This window comes from Plectropomus leopardus, chromosome 17, assembly GCF_008729295.1.
Source record: "Plectropomus leopardus isolate mb chromosome 17, YSFRI_Pleo_2.0, whole genome shotgun sequence".
Taxonomy (NCBI): Eukaryota; Metazoa; Chordata; class Actinopteri; order Perciformes; family Serranidae; genus Plectropomus; species Plectropomus leopardus.
The window spans coordinates 7,134,980-7,162,871 of NC_056479.1; the positions used below are offsets into that span (position 1 = coordinate 7,134,980).

General features: G+C 40.3%; 1 protein-coding gene across 1 annotated transcript; it reads right to left on the reverse strand.

Annotated features, from left to right (window-relative positions):
• Nucleotides 1-10,726: 10,726 nt before the first annotated feature.
• Nucleotides 10,727-27,020, reverse strand: foxk2b (forkhead box K2b). The gene is made up of 9 exons (XM_042504946.1): nt 26,528-27,020; nt 19,318-19,512; nt 17,612-17,765; nt 16,053-16,199; nt 15,655-15,848; nt 15,186-15,388; nt 14,243-14,488; nt 13,705-13,905; nt 10,727-12,341 (listed from the first exon to the last, which is right to left on the reverse strand). The coding sequence occupies exons 1-9, from the start codon at nt 26,818-26,820 to the stop codon at nt 12,142-12,144; spliced, it is 1,833 nt and encodes a 610-aa protein (XP_042360880.1). The 5' UTR covers nt 26,821-27,020; the 3' UTR covers nt 10,727-12,141.
• Nucleotides 27,021-27,892: the final 872 nt, after the last annotated feature.

Genomic DNA, 27,892 nt, shown 5'->3' on the forward strand with positions numbered 1-27,892 from the left:
TTCTACTTTTACTTAATTATTTGATTGGTGTTTTTACATTTACTTGCATAGGTATATATGGTGTTTTGTGGGAATAAGAACTGATCTTTCACCCAGAACACACAAAGTGATGCGTTTACTCTGCAAGAAGAATAATCGTTCCATGCAATGCAACACTGGCTACTTTTTACAAAAGTCAGATGGTGGATGCTCTTGATAACAAAACAGCCAAATGCAAAAAGGAAATCCTGTTGTCCATCTAGGGTAAATTGTCTTTAGGTGATAAATCAAAAATGAATAGGAAAATAGGAAATAGAAAATAACAGTCAAAAGAGGATCATTTTAAACAGGACACCAAAAAACAGCAAAAATAGAAATGAACAAAAATAATCAGAAAAAAGTGATAAATCCCCTTAAATGGTAAATCTTCATGACAAAATGCAAAACAGTGGTTTTGACAGAATGGGGACAGAATACATGAAGACACATATTTAGATGCAAGCTTATTTTGAGCCAATCAATACAAGTTTAATGTTCAACATCAGGCAATTTTTTTTTTTTTACCAAATTTGGAATATTCAACCTATGATTTGGAACATGGGACTATTTTTTCCTCTCATGACTGTTTTGGCAAGTTTTACTAATAAAATTAAACACTTTACTTGCAATATATGTGTGAGCATGCCATATAGGACTCGCAAATTCATCTTCAATTAATGGATGACGATCATTTGTGCAAGGGCATAGGTTTGTTTCAACATCGGTGAAAAGGTTTTTGGGGTCCTTTGCAAGAAAATCTTGAGCATCAAACACTTAAATTCCTGAATACTGGTGAATTTTTGTGCATTTTTCTGCCCTTTTCATGTTTCTTTTGGGAGGACAAATGCATGTTTTAACTATTTAAGGAGACATGTCCTCTGCATATCCCCCAAAATATACACCTGTGCATTTGTAAAGTGGAGTGATGCCACCATGTGCGATTGTGAAAGCAAAAAACACATGCACAAAAACAAAGGATAGTACATACAAGGGATGTGACAAATACACAATACAAAAATCCTCGCCTGCGAATATTTCACATCAAAGCTCTTCATCTGACACCGATGTGAATTTGCTACAGTTATGCTAGGTTTGCCATTTGTTGTGATATTAGGACAAGATGTCTGATCTGCACAATGTGATTGGTTGATGCCTTTATTTCTGGTGTGTTAACTTTGAATTATAAACCTTGTTTAGCTCTTTAGCTGCGTAATAATGTTTGAAATTACTCAAAACAAAAAGACAGTTTGAGAAATTACATTAATGTGCAAATGAATTGCATGAACACAATGCAAAAAAATTGTCAAGGCCCTAATAGTTAAATTGTATGGCTAAACATATGGCCAACAAAATATTAAAACCAGTAAAGTTGCAGCTTGCAGGCATAGTTTCTGCTCCAGTTTCAACAGCCACAGCTCTCAAAACTCAATCCTGTGAGGCCAAAAGACTGAAAGGCTTGTTGTTTTTGCTGTTATGTCAAAACAGGGATTGCAATAATTACCAAATAACTGGATTTAGTCTCTCAAAATAGCAGCATCACAAGAGGAAGTCCACGCGAAGATTTTGTGTAACCAGGATTGGGCTTCAGCGCCCAAAACAGTGCTAATCTTTGCTTGAAATATCCTTTTTTTCAAACATAATGTCGTGTCAAAAATATTCTCATGTCACCCTCTGTTGACCCCCCGTCATCCACATCTTGTGGAGACAGCAGCTTTAGGAGCTGCAGGTCAACATGCAGAGAGCAGATATTATCAGAGGATTAGAGTCCTGGAATAGTTTCCCTCTGGGAATACAAACAGCAAACAACCTCATGACCCAAGAGGCGAGCTAATAAAAGACATCAGGCTCTGGTTTTGTCTCCTCATGGTTAAATCTTTCTTGAGGGGAGAATTCTGAGAATAATTTGAATGAATCATGCAGAGCAGATTTTTGGGCAAACAGCACACTCTTTATTATCATCTCTGTAAATCAAGCTTCCAGGGTATCATCGCTGAGTCCAGGCAATCACTCCTGGTTTCTATGGCGACCCCACCTACACAGCCAGCAGTGGAGGCAACACAAATGTGCTCGTGGAGTGTTTTAAATTCTGCTGCTGCTTCTTCCCACTGTTAGTCACCTTCCGCTGCTGTCTATCAGTATGTAAGAGACTGGAAGCACCGTCAGTGAGCTGAATATTCCAACAGACTCCATGATGTCTCGTGTGTGTTAACATACAGAGGAGCTCTCCTGCCTGGAGCTAGAGGTCAGACTGTGGCAGTGTTACGCTCGTTGCATAACTAACAACTAACATTTTGAAGATTTTGAGATGTACAGAGAACCAGAAGGAGAAAGCCTCCACAGTTAAGATCTTACATTTTCTGTTTTTACAAGCCATGCTGTTAAACAAAGCTATGTTGATTTTTTTTTAATTTCCTGTAAAAACGTAAGCTGCTGTTAAAAAGCAAAAGAGGAAATTATGGATGCACTCTGACCAGTTGTTGTCATTATGAAATAATCTACTGATTGTTTTATCAGTTAAGTGATGCAGGTAGGTAGGTAGGCACACATATTTGCAGTGTATTTGTATGTACATCTATGTATGTATGAATATATTGTATGTATGAGTTTCCTGGCAATTCACTCTTCCTACAAGGTCAACAAAATGCACTACAGTATTTTTTACCCTATTGTCTGTGATCATATTTTATTTTTGTAATGTTAGCCCTTCTATTTGAAAGTAGCAGTAAGTATAAATGCTATGACACATTGCACATGAGTGGTGCAATGCTTTATGTATGCTGCATTCATCCCTATCAAATAAACATTAAAGCTGTGTTTGGTAACTTTTTTTAAAAAAAATAGGATTTTGTCCTAAGTGCTTAAATTAGATGTGTTTCCATTAACCCACAAATTGTGCAAACTGAAATCGCAAATATGAAATACACCTAATGGAAACACGTCAATTTTGAAAAAAATTCCCATTTATTGAAAAAAAAGTTTTTACTCTCACAAGATGTGGTATTTCATGCAATTCAAGCTGCAACTGAAACGCTCTTTTCGCTTCTTTAGGTCACATGATGTACAACAAGGAGTGTCAGTAGGAGCTGGCTCCCTCGGGCATGATGCAGCAGCCGCGACAAGAGGTTTTATGGCATTGCATAACTCCTCAACAGTTGAGCGAATCATCTGGAAGTTTTGAATCCACAGTTGCTCTGTGAAATCATTGCTAATGTTTTGAACATCTTTCGCCATGCTTCTTGAAATGTTACCTCGAGTGGAAAGGTCGCATCACTCAGTGGAAACACAGATATCTCACAATTGTGTTTTATCGACATTTAAGTTTTTGCACAAATTTTCCCGCCTACTGTCACTATGTCCAGACAGATATCTGGAAAAAAAAAATTCATACATCTCTCTCTCTACTGCTTTTAATTGCATTTTCTAGAATCCACCACAGCTGAAAGAAAACAACCAATCAGAGCTGAAGAGTCTCTTATGGTGTGTTCATCCCGACCGCCATGCAAGAGTTCACGTGGCGAGATTACATACAAAGTAAACATAAAGACGCAAATTTACACAGGGTGACGAAAATGACATGACAATGCAGCATTCGCACTATTCATGTTTCCACGCATTCATGCAAGCTGAAATTTTTCAACTCAAGTAAGGAATCAGTTTGACACTGTATTGAGAAAGCCTACCAGCATTGAGATCTAGCTGAGATTCTACCGATGTTCCCAAAAGAAAAACAATGTGGCCATCTGTGCACACTCGGAAGTCTACGTCAGTATGCGTTCTGCACAGAATGAAAGCAAAAAGGAGAAGGTTTGGATATTAGTTAGTGAAGCCATAGGACTATCTGCTAAGTATGGAAAGTATGCATTTGTGACATCAGTTTTCTTGAGTTGCTTCCTAGTAAAATGCTCTGAGTAAATTAGCTTGGTCTCATTGTGAAAAGTAAATGACAGAAGGCGTGAAGCTGTAATATGCTGCCATGACAGTATATAAAATGATAAAGAGTGCTGCTGTCTTGGTTTGCATGGACCCTTCTTATTTACTGTGTTTACATCACTTGATTCCAGCTATCGGTTGCACTTTACTGCAAGCCAAGTTAGCTCGTTTGCTGCCCTTATATGTGGCTTTGTTTTCTGTACAAACACGAATGTAATTATAATAAATTATTTGCTATGTGATATAAATAATATAAATTACAATAAATGAAGAAAATAACATTTATAGTACTTGTTTATGCTTTGATTCATTGTATTTTTTTGTCTGATCTTATATTGCAAATAAGCTGTGCTTAACACACATCTACCTGAAGTTCTTCCATCTGTGTACCTGCGAGTGTAATCAGTGGCGCACACTTGCTAATGAGCTGCTACTATGTCAGCAAAAGACGCCTTATTTTAATTTTTTTATTGTGTTATTCCCAATAAACTCTGGCAATTACTGTATGAGCATTCATCTGTGATGAAGTGTTTTTTTTTCAAACTGCAGGTTTCTCTCTTCTGCTCTGTTTTCCCGCTGGGATCATTAGGTATCAACTGACAAACCTGCAGGTAATAAGCATCCGAGGCCGGTTTCTCCATCAGTGTTGTTGTCAGTGTTAATTAGCTAATGTCTATGCACATCTGTATGTTTATATATGATTGTAAGATCAATTTATACTGTGTATCACAAGATTCACCTTTTATTTCAAGTTTGAACATTGGGGGCAAGACAGAGGTGAGGTTTCATAATATTGATTATATCTGTATATTAAATAGCCACCTGCGGGCACTTGTAAGCTTTCATTTGATTATTATGATTTTAAACAACTGCTGCATTTGCTGTTATAGTAATTTATTCATACGACCTATCGTTTGAATGCTGTGCTCCTCATGGTGCCATTAATGCTGACCATTTTAAGGTACAGGCACCACATCTGCTTCAATAAACACTTCTGTCCAATTAAAAAAACAACAATAAATAAACGATTAGAACTTGCCACTGAAGCATGATTTCAATCCACAGATAAATATTATCTGGATGGCAACTGTCCTCGTACAGTACTCACACACTGCCAAAGGTCCAGACAATCTGAAACCAACAAAATATTTAGTCCAAACACTTGGTTACATCCATAGATATTCATAAACTACCATTGTTTTATATTTTTCCACATACTACTTCTTCCATTTGCATATAAATATATTGACTCATCTGTGTCAAAATGGAGGTGAACTGCTGACTTTTTGATTGACACTTGAGATTGACTCTTGACAGTCAAGTTTTCAATAAGCAAAGAGCATGGATCTATTGTAAATCTGGATACAGCCGTGGGGGTGGGGCCTCATTCATTCCCATGAGAGCTGCTCAGTGGCGCACGAAACAGAGAAAACTTTTTTTCCCAGATTTACTGGCCCATAGAGCATGCGTAGAAGTGATTAACGACAGACGAAAGCGGTCGAATGTACCCGAACTCTGACTCACTGGCTCGCTCACACAAGTTACCCAAATCGAGTGCTCGAAGTGAACAGCGCTCGTTCATGAGCATTCCTCTCATAGTAGCTTAGCTTATGAGCAACAGCAGCTAATCGGCGGTATAACGACAGCGGTGCAGTTGGTTTTAATATTTACGTGGTAATCAGATAATGGTATATTTATCTCTCTCCACACACACACACACACACACACACACACACACACACACACACGCAAATATACATACAACTTATCAGGAAATCATATTGTAATCACGACCGGAGAATTTAAATCAACAGAATCAAAAAGTGTTGTGCCCACAAAAATATAATAAAAGGTGGTGCCTTGTAATATTGCCCCGTGTATTAATACACAGCTCAACTTTAAGTAAATACTACGTTCAGTACCGTAATAACTGTTACTCATGCTCCACATGCTCACTGATAACCGGTAGTTTGAATACAGACTGTAGACTGTACATACTGTCTCGGTACTGACACGGTAAGACGTCCATATTACAGCTTTACAGCCAACAGCGTATCGATGTGTTGTAAAATGGTAAAAATGACATACAATTACTACGGCCGGCACAAAGCCTGTGTTGTGTCAGGGACTCCAAGAGTTACATACGCGTTCACATGATAGAGTCCCGCGGGTCCTATGCACGTTTATTTTATGTCTGGAGAAATACCGAATTCCAAATCTTGATTCGGAAAATAGCGCATTTTACGTCTTTAAGACTTAATGTTTTTAATAAAGGTTATTAAAAAATGTGTTCTGAAAAGGGTGGCGCACTTCCTGGGGGCCTAGCAAATAGGGCCTGTTAAGTGTCTACCCTAGTTCCTGTAGCCTTACGGCCAATCAGTAGCCAGCATTTGGCCTGATGGCTTATAGGTCTTGTAGTAAATGACACTCCACACCTCCAGAGGAGTTTTTAACCCCTTACTGTCCTAGGCTGTAATCAATTTACAGAGATTATGTCTCCTATGTTGTCTTTCTTCTAAACCTAGGTTTTCTAGAAGTGTTGTAAGCTCTTAAATAGACAATTTTTTGTCTGTCTTCACTTGTTTTTCCACTCATATTCACACATTCAGTACATTGTTTTAACCTCTTTGTTGAGAAGAGCCTGGACAAACCTTAGAAAACATGTGTCAGTAGGCAGGTTTCCGTAACAGATATGCCCAGAACTTTCAAAATGCCGATTGCAAGATGACTACGTTTTTATTGAGTTATGTTATGCAACTTCCTCTCTTGCTGATGGATGGTCAAAACATTAGCAGGTTTATTTCTATTAAAGCTACTGCACTAGCCATCATTATCTCCAGTCGATGGCGACGTAGGCATGTGATACAAGTGATATTGGAAAGGCAAGCCCCTCATACACGGTAACGGTCATAATTGAGGGATTTCTGGGGGGTGATAGTCCACGATTTCACAGAGGAATTGTGGATTCAACACTTCTGGGTGATCTGCTCAACTGTTGAAGAGTTATGCGATACAATAACACCTCTTGTAGCGCCTGCTGCATCATGCCTAAGGGATTCAGTTCCTACTGACAAGCGCATAGCATTTGACTTATAAAAGCAAAGTGTTTCCAATGCAGTTTTGCAAAGTATGCCTTTTTAAAATCACCTGAAATACCACCGTGTAAAAGCTTTTTGGTGTTAAAGGGGAGATGTTCGAAATTGATGTGTTTTCATTAGGCATATGTTATATTTTCAATTTCGATTTGTGCAATTTATGGGTTAATGGAAGTCCATTCTGGGCTACTGAGGAACAACAGGGTGCACTCCGTGGGGAGGACCCGCTGCCATATGTAGATAAAAACGGCTCACTGTAAGGTAATGAAAACACAACAATTCTTATTTTCAGGTGATTATAAACTAATGAAAACATAGTTTTGAATATCATATTGAAATTTTCCCTATAGATGCCCATAAATCCTACACCATGGACTTGTAAAGAATGTATCTTTTATCATATTCCTTAGCACCTAATCATGCATTTAGCAAGTGGCTAATTAGTCAAAGTTTTGTTGCTGTGTTTGTACTTCAGGACATCTGCTCACAGCTCTAACTGAATCTTGTGTAGCAGCTGAAGTGAGGAAACACCTTTGATAAAGCAGCTTTATTTAGCTCCTTCAACACAAAGGAGGAATGCTGGACCTCCACAGGGTGCAAACTGGATAATTGTTTCACTGTCGCAGGACGTCTGTTTATACCAAAACACGTCAGAGCAACATCAGCGCTGAAAAACAGTAGGTGAGAAGAGCTTTCACAGGCTGTACCGCCTCATTGTGTCCTGTTCTGTCAGTGCAGTCACTCTGCTGATGGAGAGAAAATCAACATCAACTGTGTCAACTATTATTGTGATAATTCTAAAAAGTCAAGATCCAGAAGAAACCATGTTTTATACTGAAGGAGAGTCCCTTGTTTGATCAAAGTAGTGACAAAGTCACAACTGCACAGATGATCTTTTCATATCACTGGGATGTCTATGTAGAAGAAAGAGGCATATACTTTTGACATTGGTGCTAACCACAGCAAACAGTGAAAAACGGCGATGACATTACTTTTTCTTAAAAGGTAGAAAACCTACAATTACCAGAATGCACTGCAACACACCAGACCAATAAACCCTCCTGCTGGTGGGTGATGTGATGCAAGCTTGTCTTTTTTCCACAGAAAAATAATATGAAAGTCTGCTGGTAACAAACTATCTCAAATTACAGTTGGGCAGTTCACTAAAATATGTTTCTTGAAATATTTGAGGTGAGAAATGGACGCCTCAGTAACAGAATCTTGGTTCATGTTTGATCAGCGTTGCTTAGTTTTACAGTCTGATCTCAGTTTTTCTGCCTCCATTTTCACTGTGCAGTAGCAGTATAGCGACCCCTCCCTGTTCACAGGCTTTTGTATTACAACTAAACAGTGCACTAAGGCCCTGTTTAGACGAGTACAGCCCTACCAAAAAGGGAAAAGTCTTTCCTTTGCATTTAAAAAAAATATGCGTTGTTATGATAACATTATGAAATTGATCTTCATGTGCACAGATCTGGAAAAACAACTAAAAAAGCTGTGGTATGTGTGCCAGGCCAACACCACACACATGCTCAAAGTGCGGCCGAAATGTCACAGTTCTCTCAAGATCTGTACACTGCCAGTTTACACAGCGACAGGAGGTATTTTCAAAAGGTTACACTTCGTTTCAAAAGTTTGCATTTTCAGGCCCCCAAAACGCCATTGACTTGTGAACAAAAGGCCAAACTGCAACAAATGTTTACCGTTTCATGCAAGAACCATAGCTGTGAATACAGGCCCTAATTCCTTTCTGAGGAAATTTTCAGTGAGAAATAAACAATACCGGAATCTTGGTTCATCCGCATTGTCTAATTTTACCATGTGATCCCAGCTCTCCCTCTCAATACGCTTCAATACTCTTTGTGTCCGTGGTGGCAGGCTTACGAAAATGCAGAAGTAAAATTCTCAGTTCAAGCTACAGCCCTAGAGCCGGGAAAATCCACTGGATGACAACATTTTGAGATGGGAAATGAGCAGAGCGCGTTAAGACCACAGTTCCTTTACATATACTACCCACTCTGTTATGATACTAAGGTGGTTTAGAATCAGCAAAGTATCTATTTAATTACACAGTTGTTGACTTTTTAACCTCAGAAATGTAGCTGTAAGATGGATCTTCTCTCCTTTGTTTTTATGCAGCGGAAACATGAACACTTGTTTTATTCAGTGAACATCCTTATTATAGCCTGACCGCTACTGTGTGCCTGATTTAGAAATTCTTAAACAAATAGTATTTTTTCTGGGGCTTAACTTCAATGGAGACAGTTTCTAAATGACTTTCAACAGATCAATGGCATTTCTGTGCTGCAATTTCTTGTTTCTTAATGTTTTGACCTCAAAATTTAATCTATTTTGGAGGATATGTGCACTATTAAGTTTCTTTTTGGAAGGATAAAGCTTCATACTTTGAGGATCTAAAATGATAATCAAAATCACATTATGAAAAAAAAAGAAAGGACAGAGTACAAAGTCTCACTCACATCTCACTACACACATATTCCAAAAGCATCTTAATAAAACCAAACTTGTTTTCTTTTGCTTGTGGTAAGTTTGTATGTACATACCTTTTCCACAGCTGACATGTTGATGTTGTCATAGGCAAAGCACAGGTGAAACTGATAACATTTATGATGGCTCAATTCCACTGATTGTCCCAGTGAGTCAGCATGCACCATAGCAGGGCCTCCCCTCAGTGAAATACAGCTGTCATTAAGGTTACTGAGTACACCTGTGCTTTCCCTGTTACGACTAGTCAAACTGTCTGCTGTGAAAAAGGTCTATTGTCCTCTGTCTTTCATTTACCTTGCTTCTCCTCTTTTACTCCTCATTTCAAAAAAATCACTGTACTTTTACAGGTAGAAGCGTGGACCCTTATTTTAACCCTTTGAAACCTAAGCAAAATGGCTTTATGTCTTTTGGAAACATGGGTAATGAGCAACTTAATAAGAAATGGCAAAACAATAGCAAGAAATTAGTGAAAAGCTACAAGAAAATTACCTAAAAATAGACAAAATAAATAAAATAATGGTTAAAAAAATTGAAAAGTGTTAAAAATAATCTGTCACATCATTTTTAATATACAAGAATTGTAAGTATAGTTTTCTGGAAATGTTTTCCCTTATTTTGGATAATATCTAATAATTCCCACTGCTAATTTTTAAGTCATTTCCTTGTCACCTTTTACTATCTATTTTATTTTATAGACATTTGTTTTGATGATTTAGCCACTCAGAGGCTTTTTTATGTAATTCCTCCTCATTTTCCACATTTTTGGAGTTACCTTCATATTTATCCTAACCATGTCTGTCAAGAAATTGAGAAATTAAAATGGACAAAAACAACACAAACTATGAGGAAAAAAATGTCTGGAAACAGATGTAGTTAAATTAAACTCTTAAGTCAATTAAAGACAAAAATCTCCCTCCTCAGAAACACCCTGGAGGGTTGGATCACAGAATTTGTTGATTGAAAACAGGTGATTATGGCTCTGTCCATTTACTGGACAAAGTTTATGTGCTGCTTTTTAAACCATCAGACAACCTGAAGAGCGTTCCTATACTGCAGCCCTGTGGAAGAGAGTGGAACTACAGCCAGTGTTTCTTCTAATCACAGGTTGTTTGTTGCTTTATTCAGCATCATAAACTAAACCATGATTCTGGAACAAAGCTTACAGATACAGAAAAGGGCTTTAAATTAATTTATTAAAAAAAAAGCATTTCTCCACTGAAGCAGAACAAACATCAATTTTTTGTCTTTACTATTGTTTGGAACGTGTACAATCAGAAAACAGACTCGCCAGGTCGCCGCAACAGAGTAAAATAATCAAGCAAGGGGGGGGTGGGGGGGGGTCTGCCAACACCACAACGTCAACACAGCCGGGAGGGACCAGGAGGAGGAGGAGGAAGGTGGAGGAAAAACAAAAAATTAGAAAAAAAAGGGAAATGAAAACACAAACATTTAATCAAGTGCAGGTCTGGTTTGGACAAAGCAGGTCTTTTTTCCTCTGTTCAATTTACAGTTAACAACTCCTCTGTTGTCGGATACATGCAAGGTCAACATCTGGAACTACACATGGAGATTTTTATATGCTTATATTGGTTATCTGTGCAAGTATTAAAATATGTAGGTATAACTAAGCAAATTTCATATGGATATGTCAGAACGAGGGGGGGAAAGAAACAAATATTACGAAAAACTATTACACTGTTTCACCGAACAGAAAAGGAAGTCCACATAAAAAAAGTGAGATTTCTAACTTAGATACCGAAATGTCATCGACCTCATTATTTTGCTTCCTTTAATTAAATTATTACTTTTCTAGATAAGTGAAAATACATAAAAAAAAAATCCTATGCTCCACATTTGAACAACAAAATACTGCATATCTACGTACAGCTGCGAAAAAGGAAGGTCAGTATTGTGAGAGGCTAGCTGCCAGAGTTTCAGGAATATTGGCTCCGAGTTGATCCCTTTCTGAATGCGTTGACCGTTTTTTTCTTGATTTTTTTTTTTTTTTTTTTTTTTTTTTTTAACCATTGAATGCTCGTCGTACTCGTCGCTCGGTTGGTCACTTCGTCCAGAAGCCGTCCCGACAGGTCTGCGGGGGATGTTGTCTGCTGGCTGCCGGCGTCTCCTATCTGCTCTGAGGTAGATACGACAGAAAGGTGGCGTCTAGCCCGAGCTGACTCAGGGTCTCTCCCCCCCGCTGGACCACTTGAGGTCAAAGGTCAGCTCTTAAGGGTTAATTGTTGTTAAGGCTTCCTGTGGTCTTGGTTTAGTCCCTCTCCTGTTTCAGTGGCTCACAGGGGACACCTTTGAATTTGTCTATGTCCCATTTTTTTTGTTCTCAACCCACATTCCAGTCTTTAAAGGGGTGGACATTTATTTATTTTTGATGCTCTAGAACAGATAAACCAAACTGAATGAAAAGAATCCTCTCCGTTTGGCACCTCGGGAGTCAGTGGTAGAAGGAGGAGAAACGAAACAAACAATGGGGGACGAGAGAGAGAAACCGTGGAGGAGGGAGGAGAAGGTGATGGTGATGGTGGTGGTGGTGAGGGGTGGGGGGTGGGTTGTGTGGTGTGTGTGGTTGTACAGACTAGTTGAGGCCTGGGTTGTTAGCTGCCGACGAGTCTGAGTCTGCCGCGGTGACCTGGGTCGAGTCCGCCTCGTCCTCTGTTTTGATGCGCTTGGTGTCCGGCTGTTCGCTGGCCAGCTGGTCCCCGTTCTGTCGTTTGGTGGGGAGGGAGGCCGACGCCGAGGCGTGGGCCGCCAGCAGGTGGAGCGGGCTCGCCACAGCTGGAAACAGAAGGGAAGGGGCGGGTTAATCGAGGAAACGCTCCACTGTCAGAGCAGCTCACTCTGTGGTTAACCAACATCTGTAAGCAGGAGGCCTGTGGTCGCCTTAGCTGCTGTACCGCTAATAAACACTTTCTGTGATACAGAGAAGGCAAGGAGTCTTTGTTGTTGAACATATACTTAAGTGTCAGATAATGCAGTTCACGTGAATCTTTTGAGGTAAAAAAAGCATCATGCAAACCCCAAATCCCCACTGACATGAAACTAGAGTTGACACAAACAATTAGTTCATTTTTAATAATTATGAAAATCATTTAAAACATCACAAAAAAATTACAAAAAGAAATCTGGTTCCATATTTTCATACATGAAGATTTCCTGCTTGTTTATCTTTTGTGACTGCACACTGAGTAGTCTTGTTGGTCAGAGAAAGAGTGTTGGTAATCTAAAGACATCACCTTGGACTTTGGGAAATTGTGAATATCATTATTTTCTAACATTTTTAATGACCGAATGGTAAAACAATTCATCAAGAAAATAATCAGTAATTCATCCATTGTGAAACAAATTGCTAGTTGCAGTCCCATAGTGGTGTAAGAAAATATTGATACACTTGAGGATCACAATATTATCTTTTGTGATACTGTTTCAATTTGCAAAACAACAACAACAAAAAAACCAATGGATTTTTAATAAATAGTTTATATGCATAGATGTGTGGCAGTGGTTCATTCTGTATTGTTTAAACCCCTGACTGCTACATCTTTGTGTTGAATCTAACTTTAGCTATTTCAGTATTCAGACGCAAACACAAAGGACATAGGCCTGTGAAACAGTCATAAAGGGCACACGGCTAGAATGAATTGAATTAAAAGAAAAAAACCTCCTTGTGTTAAGTTTTGCAACAGATCACACTATTTTGAATCCCTGTATTATGATACCTATTGCATCACTGGATTCTTGTCAATGCAAAGCCCTAATTATTTATTTATTTAAAACAAAGTTGATATTGTACTGTAATGCATAACAAATGAATGTTGATGGCAGTAAACTTTTGGTCTGTTATTGTTTGATTTTAAGTATTTAATGTATACATGATGAGTCCAACAAGTCTTAAGGGACAAATTGAACGTCAGTTTTTCTTCTAGCTTCTCCATGAAGCAGATGGCCAATCAGAATTCATTTAATAAACATCCTAACTATGTTTCAAAGAGTTTGAGCCAACAAATGTTTTGAAATCTTACAGAGCCCAAACAGTAAATTCTACATCAACAGTAAAAAATTTGAAGTTGAGGTTTCTCTGAGGGGGCATTCCCATAAAGCACCCCACCTCTGCTCTCCAGACTGTGTCTGTGCTTCTCACCTGAGCTGGCGGGTCCCTGGATGGCAGTGGTGATGCTGTGGGTGCCGTTCTGTGTGATGGCCTTTATAGGCAGCTGGTGCTGACCCATGGGGGCCTGCTGCACTATGGTAACAGTCTGCAGGGGAGTGCCTGACTGGGAGGTCTGGATGATGCGACTGGAGCCGCCTATAGAGGTGATGGTGGGAACTGTCTCCACTTTGACTGAGAGGAGGACACAAAAAGTTCAACAATGACTCCAGTGAAAAGAAAAATTATTTTAATGAGACTCTACTGCTATGCCTACATGTGTAAAAAAAAAAAAAAAAAAAAGATGAATTAAGGATTATGAAACCAACAATGAAAGGATCAGTCTACTAAAATGACACTGACAATAACCGTATATAAATGATGAATGGCTTCTTTGTAGACAAATTAGTGACTGACACCATTGAGCGTGGGTTAAAAAAATCAGCGCCCTGACAGCAAAACTGCACTTTTTCTGTACTTCAGTAAACAAGACCAAGCATTTGATGCCATTATGGCAGTGCCCCTGCCTCACCTTTGACCTCTGTGTGCTCTCCGTTCTCCTGCGGCTCGCTCTTAATGATGGTGGCTGGCTGAGCGATGACAGCGGCGGAGCTGAGGGAGCCAGCTGGGATCTGCTGCAGGACGTGGACAGTCTGGACAGCAGGCTGGGAGGTGCTGGTGCTCACTGGGGAGGCCATGGTGTAGGTCACTGGCTTGATGGTTTGAGGTAACTGACGCTGGACTGCTATGAGTACCGGCTGGTTGTTTACAGGCGAGCCTGGAACAAAGACAAGAGACCCGCATGGGGATTATAATGTACACAGGAATCATGCAGGTTTATTCATTATTATTATTGAAACTATGGACACTATCTCAGGACAGTCTGGGTGAGCAAAAGAAAAAAAACTCCAACAGTGTGTCACAAAAAGATGGGAAAAATAAAAATGACAGCAGCAGAATGAACAAACCAGAGAACAATCTGTATTTACATTCAAGCGGTTTTCAAAGTCAGTAATCAAAAGAGTCAAATTTTTCGTGTTTATGTGAAACAGTGCTGTTCAAAATTTGGCCAAGAGCCAGACGGTTTAACAAGACCTGTAACTGTGCTAACTGAACACAATAAAGCATGCCAACAAATAATGTGAGTGACCGTAAACTTTTTACCCTTTCACAATAAATCTGAAAAGATTTTGTTTAATATATCTTTCATTTGTGAAAGCCATTAATGCTGATAACCACAAAAGTGTGTGCACTTCTAAAAACAGCTGACTAGAATCATCTCGACAATGAGATAAGAAAAATATGAGGATCATGTTGTGGCAGAGAAGTGGGATCAAAGCCAGACTCAACATCCACAGAGGCTGAAGCAGCTCCACTGAAAACTACAAACGGCGCTTTGAACCTCTGTGTAAGAGAGAGAAAGATTCACATTCATGTGTTAAGAACACAAAGCCCAGACAGTGAGGGTCTCATACCTGGTGTGTTTTGTGCAAAGCGTGCTTCCTGGATCACTGCCAGTTTGGGCTGGACCACGGTGGTGGACGTCGGGGCCGGCGCTGATGAGGTGTCTAGCTCCAGGGGAACCGGGGAGCCCTCTCGTGATAGGCTGTCTGGGGTCTGGACGCCGCTGGAGTGAGCGGAGAGAACCCCAGAATGATTGGGGGACGCCGGGGCACTCCTGAGGGTCAGACAGACAAGTTAGTTTCATGCTCAAATATTAATATCGGTATTTAAATCAAATATTGAATAGAAGAAGTGGCTGTGGTGGCTGTTATGTTTTAGCAGAACCTATTTGTGGTTGTTGGTTTTTGTTAAATGAGCTCACACAGACTCAAGTTTAACAACAGACTCCATTTATATGAGAGATCAACACAGCATAATCTTGGTGACAGTTTTTGAATGATTGTGTAGGCAGGAGTGTGTGACAGCGGGATGGATCCAGACCTGGAGGAGAGGGGTCCGTGTGGGGTCCTGAAGCAGGGGACGCCCCGGGGCCTTCGTTTCCTAAAGGCCTGCTCGATGAGCTTGCTCTCTGAGGATGGGTCTATCCTCCAGAACGAGCCTTTGCCTGGCTCCTCCTGCGACCGTGCCACTTTAATGAAATAACGGTTCAACGACAGGTTGTGACGGATCGAGTTCTGTGGCAGAGGAAAAACAAAAATGGGAATGTTATGGCAAGAAAAAAAAATATATTACTGTTGTTATAATGTTTTTTTTGTGACTGTTCCATGGTAAAGATTGAGGTTTTCGGTGCAGAATTTTGCAACAAGTCCATTAAATCTGTAGCACTAGGCTGAGAGTCAAAGTGGCATGTAACAGACAAATACAAGGCCAGGACTCACCTGCCAGCCCTTGTCTGCAGTCCTGTAGTAGGGGTAGTTCTTCGTGATGTGATTGTAGATTCCATTTAGTGTGAGCTGCTTGTCCGGAGCCAGCGTTATGGCCTGGACGATCAGCTGTGCATAGGAGTACGGAGGTTTGGAGTCATCCTGTGGAGCCAAGGAGAAGTACAGATTTATGAACCAGAGCTTACTACACCCAGAAATCAAACTGTCATCGCCTCAAACTGCCAAACTTTTTATAGACAATATGGTCTAAATCACAATCAATCACTGCAAAACTGTGTTCAGGTCACACTGGAGGTTTTCCATGAGATGGAGATAAAAAATATCTCCATCTCATGGAGGGGATAACCAAAACATCAAATATCTTTTGGTTGGACAACCTTTGGGTGTTTTCTTCATGTTTCCAGTGAAATAGGACAGAAAATTGCTGGATGAAAATATGGTGTATCTATATTCATGTGTATGAGTAGGATTCTGAACAAAAATCTAAGTTGTCAGATGGGGACATCATGTTATGTTTAGAGCTGGAATTTTAAGACACTAAGCAGAAAGTCAGGTGGCAAAATATCATTTGAAAGCAAAAATGCCAAACATTTGACAGTTACAGCTTTTTAAATTCCGATAATTTGCTGTTTTCTCTCATCTTAAATTGTAGTCGGGCTGAACTGTTGGTCGGACAGAAATAGCAATACAAAAGTGCCACTTTGGGCTCTGGGAAATGTTCATTTTTCCTGACATTTTATAGAGTATTTAAAGGAAAAAATAAGTGTCTTGGAGATCCTAGTTATATCTACAGTAGACCTCTTCCTGCTGATAAATTTCTGGGATTTCTTCCAGCTCTCTCTCATTTTACTTTCTGTGTCAATGTTGCCAACTTATGAACAGCAATATGAGGGATGTTGAAATGTAAATAACGAACACAAATTCAGCCAATCTCTGAACTCTGCGTCACTTTACACTTTTGTCCATGACCACAACTTCAACACACACAAAATCTTATTTTATTGTGGCGCTGCATACAGCGTATCGAATCGCTCAGCCCCTCCTTGGCCGGCACTCTTTCCCTCTTTGTTCACACAAAACAAGAGTGTCAGCTTGGTGTCTGAGACAGAGTCATACACAGAGTCACAGGGTTAACTGTTAGCATCACACGGCTAATGTTATCAAACGGTTATTAACGAGTTTAATGACGTAGCTGAACCATTTCTGTGTTGGTGTGAGATTGTTAAGACCGTTTAATGGCTTGGTTTTGGATAATAGCCGCTGCTGCTGTGTTAGCTCGTGCTAACTGGGCAGAGGAAGGTAGGTAGGAGGAGAGTAGATCAGAGAGATGGTCCTATAACGCTGCATCAAAAGGGTAGCAATTTTAGCTGCTGTGAAATCCAGCATTTTAGGCAATCACAAAAGCATTCTTTTGAAAGATCTCCGTGCCCTGTGGATGTGTATTAAAGGGCTTTGAGAGAAAGAAGTGATGACATGTTAAACACAATCACAAACTAAGTGACAGGTTTGAAGATCTTCCCCTAACAGTAACTGAAATTTAGCACTGCTCTCACCTTGGGACTGTCCCCTCCAGATGCGTCTTTGTCATTTTCAGGCTGTGAGTTGTCATTTATAAGCTGCAGCTCTGCAGAGCTGACCATGCGACCGCCCATCCTGTAGCCTGAAGAGCCTGCACCCCGAGGGCTGGAGGGGCACGAGTTAGCAGCACTGCAGGAAAAAACACAAGTCTGTCAGCTGCCAAGAAACTTAGTGTAAACATGAATTACATTAATTCAAGGATCAAACAGCCAACAACAGGTTTGGATTAAGTGCTTAAACCTGAAAAAAAAAAACTACCCTGGCATTTTCCAGAAGGGGACACTTAGGTTCTGGGGCTCGCTTATCCGCAGTCTTTGCTGCAGTGGCCCGCTTTTGGCCGACATCTGTGCAAATCGCCCAACCTCCCAGATTGTCTGGAAACACTGCAGTCACTTTAGGAGCCACTATCAGGCCTAAAGCAGCATTGCATTGAAATCTTAATCAAGTCTTATTACCCATTTAATCGACTCGAATAACTAGGGGATAAAGAGGCTTAATGTAAAGGAGAATGTCCATGTTTAATGTCTATTTCAGGCCTCTGGGGACTCTGGAGATGCTGGTAAACCAAACAAAGAAGCAGCAGCTCTGGATTCCCACATGGGCTACACCTTCTGCCTCTTTCATTACACAGAGCATTTATTTATTTGCCAACAGTAAACACATTTTATCATATAACCTGGAAATGGGACCTGCATGACAGAAGAGACCCGATTGGTTTTATGCCATCTGGCCCAGGTCACAGGTTGAGGGGATCTAAGAGTCTGAGATGAAGGCACCACCCTTTCTGAGCCCTGCAGTCACTGAACTAAGTCTAAGCTGATCACCCATTAGAGGCCATGTCAAGGTCAGCTGACACCTCATGGTCAACTAGAGACCAACTACCACCTTGTACTGATCTGGGAACTGATTCAGAAAACTGCATGTTCACAGAACTGATAGAAATAAGTCAGAAACTTAGTATTTCTTTTACCATTTTTGATAGTTGATTGGGTCATTTATCACTGCTTTATATTCATACAAAAATTCAGAAATTACTTCATTTTTCCAGAGCCAAATGAACATTTGTGCCAAATGCAAGGAAACTCCCTTAAGGTGTTTGTTAAATAATGCCATTTCCAAAAAAAAGAGGTGGAAACAAGGTCATAGTGACCTTTACCTTAGACCACCAAATTCTAATCAATTCATTGTTGAGTCCAAGTGAATGTTTGTGCCAGATTTGAAAAACATTCTTCAAGATGTTCTTGAGATAGGTGCTAACAAGACTGAGCCAGATGAGGTCACAGTGACCTTGATCTTTGACCTATGATCACCAAACTCTAATCAGTTCATTCTTGAGTCCTGGTGTAAGTTTGTGCCACATTTGAAGAAATTCCCCCAAGCGGTTCTTGAGATATCACATTTATCAGCGTGGGACGTTTGTATGAACGACCCAAAAATAACAGGGAAGGTGTGAGGGTATAAAATATTATGTACCACCCAAGCATAATTAATGGATTTATCTTCATAACCAGCACCAAAACCAGAGAGGTAAATGAATACTAAATGCTAGTATATCTATGCTGTTACTGGCACAAATACAACTTTGCTAAATTATCAATAATCACTGTAGTACACACAAAGAAAAGTCACTTCCTGTCTGCTTCAAGCCTGTGAATACGTTATTATCAGTGGAAGTGAGTACCTAATGGTGCCAGTGGGTGATGGCAGCGGGCTCATTAGGTGAGCAATGTTGTCTGGAATGTTGATGGTCAGCGGGGAGATCTGGGGCTGTACTGGTTTCACTGGGGACTCTGGAGCTTCGCGCTTCACTTTCTTCCCACTGGACAGGGCTGTGAATGTGATCTTGATGTTTGTGCTGGGGAACCTGAAAGTGCACCTGCGAAAGAAAACAGACACAGTATTTAAGAAGCTCTTTTTTTAAACAAGTGCAGAGGCACCAGTTGAGGAAAACAGCATTACAAAAGGCAAATCAAATCATTGAGCATTTGATAACGCCACATAAAGCTCGGCAGTGGCAGAACAGTTTGCTGATTCTCTGGCTGACTTTAATTAGCTGAGAGAGACAACGTGCAAGTTAATTAAATTTGAATACAGATGCAACGGCTTGATGAAGCTCCCTCCTTCCTTCCGACACCGCCTGAAAATCTTTGTTGGAGGCAGCAAAAACGGGATTATCACAGATATTCCATGTTATTACACTGCAGAGGACTGAAGTGCAGACGGGAGCTGCTCTGCTGTGACTGTTCAGGGGGAGTGGTGGCTCCAGTGGAGGTTAGGTCTAAATTAGGCAGAGTGGTAAATATAAAGACATGCATAAAGTGCAGCAGCCTCAGCACCAAGTCAGCAATTAGAAAACATGCCTCACATGGCAATGTGCAATACTCTTCTATTATTACTAGTGCTTAAAAATGAGCTGATTTGGTAACCCGTCCAGATAATGAACCGACTGTAATTTTGATAATAATTGCAGTGATTTATCAAGTATAAAATACTAAACATACATTACTTTTACAGTTTTGTAATGTGAGGATGTGCTGCTCTCCTGCATTTTATATATTGCAAATTGAATATCTTTAGGGTTTGGACTGTTGTTTGGACAAACAAGCGATATCAAGATATGACAATGGGCTCTTGGAGACAGAATTTACCCTTTTTCATCATTTTTTAGACAGTTTATAAGCAATATGATATATCTAATATTATTGGGTTGTTAATAGATAATGATAATCATCAATACTTAAAGCTCAAGCCATTATTTAGGACTCGAAACCACTCTCATTTCTTCTGTTTGACTTAACATCCACTGAACCTTTCCTACATTTTCCATTGTGACTTTCAGCACACAGCAGAATATAGGGTAAGGACTTGTTCCATTTTCCTTTAAATACAACACGCCTTGTTGCAGCATTTAATAATGTACCACTGAGGCTGCCTGTAACAGAATGTGGTATCTCTGCCTCCAGGATGGATCTATTGCATGTTCTGTTGCCCTCAGTAAACTAGGGTATTGCTGTTCTTCTCATTAACACAAAATTATGAAAACTAGTGAGCCGTGCTGAGCTGACAACTATGACACCAAACCATCTGAGAAGTTATGTGTGGAAGCAGTTTGGATTCAACACTGTAGATGGAAAGCCCATGGATAACAGGTGAGGCTGTTGGCTGCATTCAAAAACACACATTTATACACAATACACACAATAAAACATCTGCTGCCACATTTTGATTTTCGAGTACAAGTTCACTAGTTTGTACATTGTATTGTAATGTAACACAAGGCATATATTTGTCATTATATAATTTACACACTTTACATACTCAGCATATTATACATTTTCTTACATCTTTAATTGTTTTACATACTGGTGTGAAATTGAGGCATATTGCAAATATTTTTATTTTATATTTTCACAAATGCATATTTTTTCTCTCCATTTTTGATTTACAGCATATCTTCATATAAATTTCAATACTACTTATTTATATTTCTGTAATTCTCTATGCTTGGTATCAGAGCGACTGTACAAATAACAACGTTCCAATTAAATATTTCTGATTCTGATTTTGATATTTTCGGAGCCGGCCAGTCATTAGAGCGCTATTAGATTATATATATTCTTTGGTCTTTTTATTGCACCACATTCTTGAAGCTCAAAGTGTACTCCGGGCACAGACGGAGCAGCAGAATAGCAGACCCAGTGAAAGTGAAACTTAAGAGTTGATTAAACTGGATCTAAAGGTATGTTTTCACTTTCCTCTACAGCATCATCGATCTGATCTGATCTGATCTGATCTAATCAGCTGTGATCAGATCAACTGATCATTTATCCACCCCGCGACTTAAAGTCCACAAACTACTGCTGCTGAGGAAAAAAATAACAACTACCATTGCCTATCTTAATTGTTTTTTTACCTTCTTTTTTTTGTTTATCCAAAGTGAACCCCAAACAGCAGTGATGTACAGCCTGCTGCTGTTATTACTGTAGAACCACATAACATTGTTAGTGTAAAGTTGTGGAGTAATCAGCTGAGCTTAGGGTTTGCTATTGCACAACACCAATTGTTTTGTTTGATGAAGCCTGGCTGTTCATTCAGAGCATTGCAGGCGGCCTCTGTGCTGCAGGTATTGCGCAAAACCAGCAAGAATGTATCGTCTCATACTGTCAACAGTGCTCTGTGTGATTGTGAACTTGTGAGTTGATTCTTCCAAGACATCTATCAAGAACAGTCTCCTCCAAAACATGTCAGTTTTTGCATTTTTGGGGTTTGAGAAACTTCCAGGGTCACACCCATAAAAGCCTATCATTGGTATACAGTATCAGCGCATAGGTCAGCTGAAAAGTAAGACGACGTAAGACTGTAAAAGCTCAAAAAATTGATATCAGTATCCAGTATCTGTTAACCTTTAGAAGTCACTAGTCATGTCACTCAGTGAGGCAGCATAGGCACAACAAATTAACCAAACCACGTCGATTCTACAGTGTAATGTACCGCATTAAATACCAGAGTTTGAATTCATTGGAATGCATTACGTGTTAGTTCTCATTCACACAAAATTGATTTTTTTGACAAGATAACACCTGTATCTTGCAAAATCACATGCTGCTTATTTAATGATTTGCGTTAAATGCCTGAAACATTCCTATCACTGCTTCTCCACTTGACATGCAGTGGAATTAAAAAAACTACAACAACCAACAAATTGGACTCAGGAATGCAAGGATGCTGCCAACAGAAACTGCGAGAGGCTGGTGGATTCCTTGTTGCCTAATTAAAATATTTTTTATTTGATAAAAACAGACTCATCATTGGTGTACTGTAGGCTTTTATATATGAGGAGTGGAGAGGAACTATCGAGGAAAATCTTCAGCATTCACAGATACCAGCGAACAGAAGAAACCCTTCTAAATCACTGTTAGGATCAGGCGGTCTGACACTGTGGAGATGGAGCAGGAACACATTGGTTTTCTTCCAGTTAAAGAGTGCCAGGCACAGCAGTTTTTTTGCCAGGCCCTCGCAGAGCTGGCATCTGCTGAGAGAACTGTATCCCTGACACCTACATCTCAAATTAGCTTTGCCGCTCACAGGAGGAGACTGAAACACTTCCTGGAGCCAGACTGGTGAGGGGAGACACTTTTCATTGTGCATGTTCCCTCTCAGCACCCTTTCAGGAAGGGTAAGAGACTTCACTGTGGATCTAACACAGTCATGGAAGATCCTTAAATAACATCAGAGCGCTTCTCATTATCTACGGACTGTGGAGAACTGACAGAGTGGGGACAGTGATATCTAAATATATCAATAAATAATAAAATATCAAAAACGGTGCTGTTCCTTCATGTTCTTGTCTGTATTTCACCATGCTGTCACTGAGCCCCACTGTATGTTCAAATATAAATATTGGCTAACAACACAAACAAGCTTGACTGTCTACCATTAGAGCAACTTTGATAAGGGAGTACTGAACAATGAGGACTGTATAAAGTATATTACACAAGCAGCAAAAGTTTATTTAAACTGCAAAGTAAAACTGTGCATGTTGGATTCGATTTTAGTATATCAGACAACCTTTCACAAAAATATCTCTTACGTCAGGTTTTCAGTAGAGCCAACTTTTTAAGAACCAATAAATTCAGGGGTTCCCTTTTAGCAAAACTGAAACAGACCCAGATCATCTTAATTAGTGGAGATGGTCTTTATGGAAAGTGGCTATACTTTGCTAGAAAACACTACAGAAAAACAATTCTTTTCTCAGGGTTTCCCACACATCCCTTTATTTGTGGCAGCCCGCCACAATTCAAACATGTTCCGCCACATTTTGATTTTATGTTTTTGAAGCTAGGGTGTTCATTAGGAACGCTTGAAATATATACGGTTTGGTTATGTATTACACTATAATATCAGACCGCAGAGCTTACTCTGGGCACACACTGAACAGCAGAGCCAATGACTGTATAAATACTGGACGTAGCTACCATGATGTAAGCCATGGGTTTTGGGACAGCCATTTTGAAGCTTCGTCAACCAACGTCACCATCTTATTTACGCTGAACAAATGAAAAAGCTTTTGTAATAATCAAGCACATTTCCTCAAGATTTATTTTGCTACAGAAGATTGTTTTCAATAAATGCTATTGTTTTGGTGTATTTAGTGAAATGTCATGTTTTTCAGGATAATGAATAGTTTTCAAAATGCACAGTGCACATTTCAGCAGCATTCAAACTATGATTTGGTTATGGTAAAATTTGATTCATGATTTCAAATGGCTCACAATATTTTTTCTGGCAAAGTTGAACCTTATAGATTAAATGTGCTAAATTTGGACATTTGGCTCATCTAAATTTAAACTTCTGTTTTAACAGCAGGTGCATTAGTCGTAGGGACAACCCTACTCCATCAGAGCCACACCATCAGCAAAATAATTGATTAACTCTGTGATTCAGCATTTATACAACACAGCACTTTACATTCATGATTAGACATTTTTAAATGTTTGATCCAGGCTTAATGGTATGGAAAGCTGTGTCCACATTGTTGAGTACCCCCCTCAAAGCATGCACTTGCTGAAGCCTCTTTAATTGACCTTCTTTTTCTCCAGTATGAACAATGTGGCCTGAACTCCAAAATCACAAACACACAGTTGCTATGCTGCTAAGCTGTGAGAAGGGCAACAAACAAAGCTTGTTCAACTGAAAAAACTTTCACTTGATTTTCACCCCCCACCCACAATGCAAAAAAAGAATGTAAACAAAAGAGGACGGCGAGACAGGAAGAGCAGCAACTTGGAGAGAATTTGCGGGTGTGGGAGAGGACAGGGAGGGGAGGAGGGAGAAAGGGGAAGCGAAGGCTGTTCCTTTCTGTTGAGTTTGTTTACATCACCAAAGAGGAATCCCTGGAATACAACCGACCTGTCCCCTGGGCCACGGCTCTGCGAGTTCTCTCATGCTGTCAATCTGCTTCTTTAGCAGTCTTATCATGGACAGTGAGGGTCGTCTAAGTGTCTGTCTCTAGCTTGAGGATTACAGTAAAGCATGTGAGCATGTGCTTGGTGTCTTACTTATGGATGTCCACGTTGTAAAGACTACTACTGATTAAAAGCTCTTTACTGGCAGTCAGCCTGATCGATATGAGAATCTGAAACTACTGCTGCTCCTTTCTTGCTCCTCACAGTAAATTTCAACCTTGAAAACACAAACATGTTCAGCTGCAGACAATATTTTTGTGCAAAGGGACAATTTAGTGGCCCAGAAACCAAGTCAAAACAAGCTTTTTCTTTGAGTAGTATAAAAAAGTGGTTTCACATTGAGAGATTGCACAATAGCTGAGAGCAGTGTGGGAAGTCTGGTCACTGTTGGCACAAGCTGGTAGGTTTGTCTACACTACAAGTCGCTTTGATGAGTAAACTGTAAGCACTCTTGGGCATGCCAAATTCCAAAATAAATCTGTCTGGCCAAAATGTAAATAAGCTGGTTTGTTTTACCTTTTGCCAGAGACGATTTTCCCATTCTGGTTATGTAGTTTCAATTATGTGTGTGGGACTGATGATGATTTCTACTGGCATCTTAACTGTGAATTATGAAATAGCTTGTTTCAACCAACTACTAGAAAGAACCCCAGAGATATTTAAAATACAATAGACAAGAGAGAAAACTAGCAAATGTATTTTTTTAGTTTTAGATTGGCAAAATTGTTGCAGGTTAATGCTCTGTTCATCAATTAGGTTACAAAATAACGGTTTCTGCTTGTTTTTCCCAACTAATAGAAACATTTGTTTTACAGTAACATAAAAACAGTAAACGTTCACATTTGAGAAGCTGGGATCAAATGTTTACCATTCAATCAATCGATTATCACAATAGTCAATGATTGACTATCTGTTAATAAAATTACCTTCCAGCACTAACCAGACACATTATTACTTTATTGCTTGTCTTTATTTGTAGCTTTATCTGTATCAACCACTCAAACATGGCTCACATCCAAACCAAGAGGCACATAATTACTTTAATATAAATACCTGTTTTACAACCCATCACTAAAGTTTAGTACAGTTCAGGGAATTAAAATCATGTGTGATAAATGTTTGTTTAGAGGACAGCATATTTTACCACAACACATTATCAGCGATCCTTGGTGTTAAACAATGGCATGCTGCAAGCTACAGCTTGCACAACATAGCTCAAAGAACTTTCCCTTTAGTGCCAAACCAATCCCCATGGTAAAAACGGCGAAATTGATTTTAAAAACAATACTATGGTCAAATACTTGTTTAAATGTAAATGCAAGCAAACTATTGGTGAAAAACGGCGACTAGCATGACTTCGGCGGATTTGAATAGAGGCTAAAGGTCCCGCAGGCTCTGCTGTTATGAGCAGATAGGGCGGGGACGGGCTGGTTTGTTTACGTTTAGGGGTCGAGAGGAGCTCCATTCACAACTACAGAGAAGCTACAGCTAAATGCAAGCTAACATGTTTGCATGACAAACAAGGACCAATGTTTACAGTATCACGCGACAATCATTTCGTACTTAGGGGTGTCCACGTGACAGAAAAAAAACTGCCACTCGTCAATAACAACAATAGCGTCCACATAACTATGAGCTAGCTAGATATTTTGGCTAATACAGACACGGTGGAATGCGGCGAACGCTAACATAACCACGGGAGGGAATGTGTGGTGAATGCAAGTGGCTAATTAACACTGTTGCTAACAAGAATGTCAACAAAGACAATGGCATTGCGAACAGGATGCGGAGTTCTTGCTAACATGCTAAACACGTGGTCCTCTCGACCCTGCTAGCCACTACAAACCCCAATGTTGTTGACTGTTAACTTTAGCTTGCTGGCTACCAGAGCTAGCATCCACATGTTCACCGAGGGGGGAAACTTACATTCGTGGTAGCTGCAGAGGAGGGGCGCCCCGTCTGAGGAACACTCCGTCTACAAACACCCCGTTTTTACCGAGACACCTCAGGTAGAAATCCCCGCTGCCGGTGCCGTCGTCGCTGGCGGTGAATATTTCCAGATGCCTCCGGGAGATGAAGCTGGAGTGGCCCATGCTCACGTCCACGGAGCCCTGAGACGAGTTCCGGCCGATGGTCACCGAGCGCTTTTTCATCATGTATTCGAATTCACGGCCCTCAAGCCGGGCAACCGGCCCAGACGATCCGCTCACCACGGCCATGTTCGGGTTAAAGTCTCTAAACGCCAAATGCTGGGACAAATAAAATACCGGTGTGTGGACGCCCGACTGTGGCCCTACAGAGGCGTGTAAATGGATCAAATCTACCAGAGGGGCATCAAATTCAAAACAGGAATTTAGAGGGGAACATGCGAGGCCAGGGACAGCGGCTCCGACCCACCGCCGAGAGAAAGGGTAGAGAGAGATCCAACCAAACAGAGCAAGAGGCGGATATGGCTTTACTGACAGCGCGCTTCACCAATGAGAATCCAGAAAGCCTATGCAGCTCCGCGACTGCAGCCAATCACATGCGAGAATTAATCCGAGGACAGATTCAAGGTCGGTTGGTAGGTAGCAATACGCGCATATGCTGCTCAGTGAGAAGGAAGAAGCGGGGTGTGCCTTTTAACCACACAGGAAAGGAGCGGAGCAACCACCTTACACGTGCAACCAGTCTCAATAATCACTACAGCTAAAGAGTGTCGACAATATAGAATCATGTATCGATATCAGCGACTAATTAGGCACTCAAACCAAGAAGCTACCACATGTGTGAGATCATTTTGCAGGATTCAATCCTCTTTAGTCTGCACGTCGCAGCAGCGCAAAGCCACAGTGCGTGATGGTCCTGACTTCCTCCTCCACTACAGAATCCATGCCTGGTTTTTCACGTGCTCCCTTTTGCAGCATCTTGTTACTACTTTGTAATGATGAGGTTAGCTATCTTTTAAATAATCATCGCTACACTCTGTGATCAGTACAAACACATCTTGTTGCTCTGACAGACAGACAGACCTTATTCACATTACTCTGCTGGAGCTGCAGGTTTGTAATCCTGTGCTGTCCTGTCTCCTGTCTGCGGGCCTTGTTATGAGCAGGGTGAGTGACCCTGCCATCTGTAGGCCACTTGTTTGTAAACATGGGTGTGCGCGTGCGTGTACGGGCATGCAACCAGTCAAGACGTTTATCAGATGATAACAGCTCTGACGATGTTACAGTAATGATAAAGCGTTAACAGATTACTTTCATTGAATGCAGCATGAAAGTAAAAACCGGGGTAATTAACATAGGAATC